The sequence below is a fragment of the Channa argus genome, chromosome 9 (genome assembly GCF_033026475.1).
Source record: "Channa argus isolate prfri chromosome 9, Channa argus male v1.0, whole genome shotgun sequence".
Lineage (NCBI taxonomy): Eukaryota > Metazoa > Chordata > Actinopteri > Anabantiformes > Channidae > Channa > Channa argus.
Genome location: NC_090205.1, coordinates 612,501 through 619,627, shown reverse-complemented (window position 1 = coordinate 619,627; position 7,127 = coordinate 612,501). Strand labels below are relative to the sequence as shown.

At 40.4% G+C, this 7,127-nt stretch overlaps 1 protein-coding gene across 1 annotated transcript in view; it reads right to left on the bottom strand.

Moving 5' to 3' along the window:
- Window positions 1-91: 91 nt before the first annotated feature.
- The window catches only part of ube2g2 (ubiquitin-conjugating enzyme E2G 2 (UBC7 homolog, yeast)), an 11,180-nt gene continuing 4,144 nt past the window's right edge, over window positions 92-7,127 (bottom strand). Inside the window, exons 4-6 of the mRNA XM_067516018.1 lie at window positions 6,285-6,403; window positions 2,484-2,624; window positions 92-2,325 (exon numbers count right to left, since the gene is read on the bottom strand). Of these exons, the coding sequence (XP_067372119.1) occupies window positions 2,213-2,325; window positions 2,484-2,624; window positions 6,285-6,403 (373 nt within the window). The 3' untranslated portion in view covers window positions 92-2,212. The remainder of the gene's footprint in view (window positions 2,326-2,483; window positions 2,625-6,284; window positions 6,404-7,127) is intronic.

Genomic DNA, 7,127 nt, shown 5'->3' with positions numbered 1-7,127 from the left:
GAACACACGTCCCTGTCCCAGATTAAAATGAGCATATTCTAAGTGTCATGTTGTGTTTGTAGAGTTTACAATTTGAAAATATTTCAAATGATTTACAAATCACTGCATTCCCTTTATTTGCATTTCACACAGCGTCCCAAATGTTTGGAAAAGGGGTATTAGATAACATTTAAACAATAATAATATTCTAAAACATTCTCATTGAAAATCTGACTAATGCTCATTTTAATATCCACTTGCTGTACAGGTTAAATTTTTTTATACTTCAGAACAAATTTACCCATGTTGGCATCAAACTGTATTTGAGTTTTCACCTTCAGACAAATTCCCACATCATGTTTCCCACACAATCACCAGACTTAAACATTTCACACCCAAACTCTCCATTTCCCAATCATCTTTAACAGAAAACACATAAGCTCATCCAAACTAAACAGTAACAAGCAAACCTACAAGCAGTGTGAGCTCAAGCAAAGTTGCTCGGGTCTGAAAGTGGTGAAGCCTCCTCAGACAGAGATAATCGTCCTCTGAGAAGAGATAAAGTGCATAAAAGTGACCTGAACAAGCTGTGGTTCATCAGTAGGTTCATTTCAGACCAACAGCAGCAGATTCATGACAAGACATTACACTAAGTGAAGCATGACTCCACCCCTCAGAATTACAAGATGATTCAATTATTTATTAGTTAAAAGAATGAATGAGCTGCTGATTGTTTGCTACTGAGCCAAACAAAATCCTGCACATGTGCACATTGACAATTTCTCTCCTTTGCTTTGTCACAAACTAAAAATGTAAAATTACTTTGACTTTGGGACTATTGTCGAACACCTTATTTAGCAATTAAATGAAAGGAAATAATTAAGAATATTCAACTGTTAAAATCATCTTTAGCTATAGTATTGTAATGACTAAAAATTATAGGACAAATTAAAGTCCTCTTATTCTTATGACATTTGAATGAGAAGATGTTTTTCCTTATCACTAAGCATCTACCACTACACTCCAGCTTCAAAACGTCAGTCCGGTAACAGCATCTGAAATCAGGGAGGCTGGAGCTAAACGTGGACCTGGAACTGTTGCCTGATGGCTGCTGATTAGGGGTGCAACCGGCTGAACGAGGTCGGTCCAACAGTTTTATTCTGTTCTGTATCCAGCAGTCATGTTAAATCTAAGCCCAAGGTTTCAGCTGCATCAGGGATTGAGCTAGAATAACAAACTGTGTTTACATTCTGAGAAACATATTGGACAATCACATCCTGACAGTATTCACCATTCTTCATGCATACATTTTAATAGAAATATGCTCCAATATTCTGATGCGAATGTATTATTCTGGATTACCTATGTTTTGGAGAGGACTAGTGAAAGCCTCTGGTAACAGACACTCATTGAACATTCCTGGCAGGGGCGCAGAGATATTTGCTTCTAAAAGCTTCGCCCTTCTGTCCAATCAGACAAAAGCAACAATTTCCGCTTGATTAGTTTATCAGCTTATTTATTGTAGTTTGATAATTATGACTATTGAAAGATCTGAGCAAAGCGCGTTGGAGAGTAACAAGTGAAGAAAAGCTGTTTCACACCCGGGAGAGGGACGACTGGGCAGAACACCATAAACATGTTGATGCTAACTTAAGACGCACATTGGGGCTTTAATGAACTGAGGATACACCCCATGTTGATTTCATTACTTAAACGATGTGATTATCCAGTAAGGTTCCTCATATCTTGTTTGAAAATGTATATAAAATGTATTTTTTAATCAAGCTAAAAGTCTAGGTTTCCATTCAATATGATGTTGCTTGAATTAAGAAAAAAGTGTGCAGTCGTCTTCCTTTAAATTCTGTCCGCTCTCACTGTAAAATGGTTGATACGGGTGAAGATCACATGACATCCACAGACTGCCTCTCCTCGTCTTCTAATGAGTTTTACTAAATCTGTGTGGAAGCTATGAAACATCTGGATTCTGCCAGCTGTCCATCCATCAGTTTATTTGTCTCGGCAGCACTCTGTCTGTGTGTGTGTGTGTGTGTGTGTGTGTGTGTCTCATTTCCATAGTGACGAGGATGCTGAGGGGTGTACAGAGCGTAGGAATCCACGTTGTGAGTTAGTTATTTGAGAAAAATACCAGAGTGTTTCTGAAGTAACAACACACAGAGAGAGAGTGCTGGATGCAAGATGACGGCATCATCAACACAGAACGATGAGCTCATCTCTAAAGGCCCAGGGACTTGCGTACGATCTTCTGGGCGAGTTTGTAAAATTGGTCCCGGTCCTCCCGCCACATTTTAGAGGCGTCAACATTTGCTCCACTTTCATCGTTAGGCTCTGAGAGGAGAGGAGACAAGGAGAGCAGGCCAGGGGCCAGGGTAGAGGAGATAAGAAGAGACAAGAAGAGGAGGGAAGGAAAAAAGGACAGGGGACATGTTGAAATATTATATTTCTCACAGCTTTGTCGTTGTGATAATGTACCTGCCAACATGTACCTGCCAACATGCTGACCACTGACAGCAGGATCTTCTCCACACTCTGGACTGGACTCCACCTTTCTGCACTGCTCTCATATCCCATCGGATCATCGCCAGGGGCATGGAGGATGGAGATACACACCCGACCATCCGGATAGACTGGAGGAGGAGGTCATTAGCATTACTATGTTCTGACTTCTCCGCAGCCTCTAAAACCCTCTGGAGTCCCCAATCATAAAAGTCTTAAATGCTGCTTCTTAAAATGCTGTTGTTAGGTCTGTGTTTTTGAAGTTAAGACACATCCAATTAACTGAAAACTTAATGCAGCCTTTGAGAATTGGGACAGCTAAAACTTTTGTCATAAATGGAACTGACAAAAGAGTTGCTCTTTAAGGACACATTCTATCAACAAGAAACTTTTATATGAATAAAAAACTGTGATTAATAAAAATAAAATTAATAAATAAAATACATTTATAAAAAAAGTGTGATTAAAGTTTTGAGAATCGGTTATGAGACCCTTGAGTTATTTTTTTTGTCTCTGGAGACCAGGACTGTCCTGTCCTGTTTTTGTCCTTGGACTTGCTGTCAGACACCCTGCAGCTCAGCTCAGACTTTTCCATGTGTGTTTCATCTTTATCTGGGGCAGTTTGTTGATGGAGGATCAGACGATACAGTTACAGCAGGAAGTTTTGCTCAGGGCCATGCTGGTGGTGTTTGGTGATGGTGCTGATGATGATGGGTCATAGTGAGTTTTCCGTCCTCTAATCAGCACAATGTGTGCTCAGACAGTCTCCCTGACTTCATTGCTTAACCTGTAGTCCACTAATCAAGGGGCTAATGACAGCACACTAACAAAAAGCTAAGAGCAGCATGTTGTGACGAGTTAGATGGTTTTAGCCAAGTTTGTGTTGGTTTCAGCAAACTGCCTCGTGTTACCTACATGACTAGTTTGGGGTGTTTTTTTTTTTTAAATATCAGGTCTCAAAAGCAACACACAAATTAAAGTTTACTAAACCAACCTCCAACAAATATGAGCAAAAACGCCTACAATGTTTACTCCACATAAACCTCTAATATCACACTGAACTAAAGCTTCACTGAACTGCAGCCTCACTACGAACAATACTCGATAGTGTTGCCCCTCAAAAAAAAGGCAGTAACCCAGCAGAGGTGATCTCCATGGTATAGTTTACAAACACGCAACTTAAAACAGGAAACACGAAAGTTAGAAAGGAAGTGGCGTTCCAGAAAGTTAGAAGAATCTCATTTAGCCTGGAAAAATAGTTTAAAAATGTACAAAAAAGCTCTCAGTGTTGCCAGAACAGCATATTATTCATCATTAATAGAAGAAAACAAGAACAACCCCCGGTTTCTGTTCAGCACTGTAGCCAGGCTGACTAAGAGCCATAGTTCTGTTGAGCCTACTATTCCCTTAACTTTGAGCAGCAATGACTTCATGAGCTTCTTTATGAATAAAATTGTAGCTATTAGAGAACGAATTCACCAGATCCTCCCCCTAAAAATTATAGATAGATCTTCATGTTCAACAGTGCTAGAGTCATCGATAAGGCCCCACTCCCTGTTAGACTGCTTTTTACCCATAGATCTCTGAGCTAACTTCAATTATTACCTCATCTAAACCAACAACCTGTCTGCTAGACCCTATTCCAACTAAGCTGCTCAAGGAAGCTTTACCCTTAATAGATACATTCATATTAGATATCATAAATCTATCTTTAGAAACAGGCTATGTACCACAGGCCTATAAGGTAGCTGTAATTAAACCATTACTTAAAAAACCCTGTCTTGACCCAGGTGTTTTAGCCAATTACAGACCAATATCTAATCTCCCCTTTATTTCTAAAATAATTGAAAAAGTAGTCGCAAAACAATTATGTGATCACCTTCATAGGAATAATTTGTATGAAGACTTTCAGTCAGGATTTAGAGTTCATCATAGTACAGAAACAGCACTGGTAAAAGTCACCATCGATCTTCTCATGGCCTCAGATACTGGACTCATCTCTATACTTGTTCTGTTAGATCTTAGTGCTGCATTTGATACCATTGATCATAACATTTTATTACAGAGACTGGAACATGAAATTGGAATTACAGGAACTGCACTAGGTTGGTTTAAATCTTATCTATCTGATAGATTTCAATTTGTTCGTGTTAATGATGAATCCTCCATGCACACAAAGGTTAGCTATGGAGTTCCACAAGGCTCTGTGTTAGGACCAATACTTTTTACTTTATATATGTCTCCTTTAGGCAACATTATTAGAAAACACTCCATAAATTTCCACTGTTATGCTGATGATACCCAGCTATATTTATCTATGGAACCAGATGAAAATAATCAGTTAATAAAGCTTCAAGCATGCCTACAAGACATAAAGGCCTGGATGTCCCACAATTTTTTACTTTTAAACTCAGACAAAACTGAAGTCATAGTATTTGGGCCCAAAAATCTCAGAGATATGATGTCCAACCATATTGTTACACTAGATTGCATAAGTCTGGCCTCCAGTACTACTGCAAGGAACCTTGGAGTTATTTTTGATCAGGATCTATCCTTTAACTCACATATAAAACAAATCTCTAGAACAGCCTTCTTTCACCTACGGAACATTGCCAAAATTAGGAGCATCCTGTCTCAAAGTGATGCCGAAAAACTGGTCCATGCATTTGTTACCTCTAGGTTGGACTACTGTAATTCCCTACTTTCAGGATGCCCCAGTAACTCCCTAAAGAGCGTGCAATTAATCCAAAATGCTGCAGCAAGAGTGCTGACTGGAACTAGCAAGAGAGATCATATTTCACCTTCACTAGCTTCTCTCCATTGGCTTCCCATTAAATGTAGAATAGAATTTAAAACCCTGCTTCTTACATATAAAGCTCTGAATGGTCAGGCTCCATCATATTTAGAAGACCTCATAGCACCATATCATCCCAGTAGACCACTTCGCTCTCAGAATGCAGGCCTACTTGTGGTTCCCAGAATTTCCAAAAGTAGAATGGGAGGTAGAGCCTTTAGCTATCAAGCTCCTCTCTTGTGGAACCAGCTCCCAGTTCAGATTTGGGAAGCAGACACCCTCTCTACTTTTAAGTCTAGGCTTAAAACCTTCCTTTTTAATAAAGCATATAGTTAGTTATAGTTATGCTGCCATAGGCTTAGACTGCTGGGGGACCAACCCCCAATGCACTGAGCTCCTTTCCTCCTCTTGACCATCTCTCCTCTCCTCTCATCCAGCAATTGTCACCACTGTATGTCATTAACTCTGTGTGTTCTCTCCCGTAGTTGTCTTTGTCCTCCTCTGTCCCCCTCTCTCTGTCCCTTTCTGCAGGTGTCCCCCGGCTTTGAAGCTGTGTGTCTTCCAGCGTGAAGCTACTGATCCTACCAATCTGCCCGATGTTTTGTTGTTGCTTTTGTTGCTCTGTTCTTTTCTCTCTCCCCTTTCCACTCATCCCAACCGGTCGAGGCAGATGGCCGTCCACCCTGAGCCTGGTTCTGCTGGAGGTTTCTTCCGTTAAAGGGAGTTTTTCCTCTCCACTGTTGCCTATGGCTTGCTCCAGGGGGAATTGTTGGGTTCTCTTTATATATCTTTATAATCTTGACTTTATTCTGTAAAGTGCCCTGAGATGACTTTGTTGTGAATTGGCGCTATATAAATAAAGTTGAATTGAATTGAATTGAACTATTGCAACCCATTAATTTAAGACAGAAAAGGAAAATTCTTTGGTGCTTTAGGGAAAAACCTAAAAGCACAAATGATCAAAAACTAGAGATAGAACAGAACCCCAAATGCTTACTGTTGGGGTGAAACATGTCACAGGTGAATCTCATCTTTGGAGGACTGAGAGGATAATCAGAAGGAAAACTGAGGACAGCTGGGAACACTCCACCTTCGAAACATGTGTCCTGAGGACCCCTGAAACACACAAACAGGGGACAGGGTTCTTTATTGAGTAACCACATCACAATAACACATTAAATAGGTTGTAGAAGTTTTGGAAGTCTTTGGGTAATAAAGATCATATAGGTGATTCAGTTAACTAAGAGGAAATGCGGTGCCTGGTGGTTCAGTGGTAAAGCATTGGGTTGGGATGCCGAAGGTCACTGGTTTGAATCCCTCCCCACCAGGTGTGGCACCACCCAGCCACCAAGGGCCACCCTGGTGCTGGTTCTGAGCCCAAACAAAATGGGATGGTTAAGGCAGGAAGGGCATTTGGTCTAAAAACTCCAAATGCCAAATCAACATGCAAAACATGTTCCTCTGTGGCGGCCCCTGAAGAGACAAAATGAAAGCCAGTGATCTTCAGTTAACTAGGAGGAAGCGATAATTGCTGCTGACCCATTGTCCTTTAAAAAGGACAGTGAAAAGCGAAAAGGACCAATAGAAATTGTTAGCAGTCCTTTAGAACAGTTCCTGTAGGACATTCAGCAGCTTTAAAGAATTTTCTTGTGTTGTGTATTTTATAGATTCTGATTCAATGAAAAAATCCGATGCAGAAAATCAACAGTGGATAGGTGGAAAACAAGCAGCGCATGTGGTCCAGGATTGAGAACCACTGCCTTAGCAGATCCTTGATCCTTAATGAGAATTCAGTGTTCCTTGGGTAAGATCTGAGTGTCTTTAGAGAGAACACCGGTTT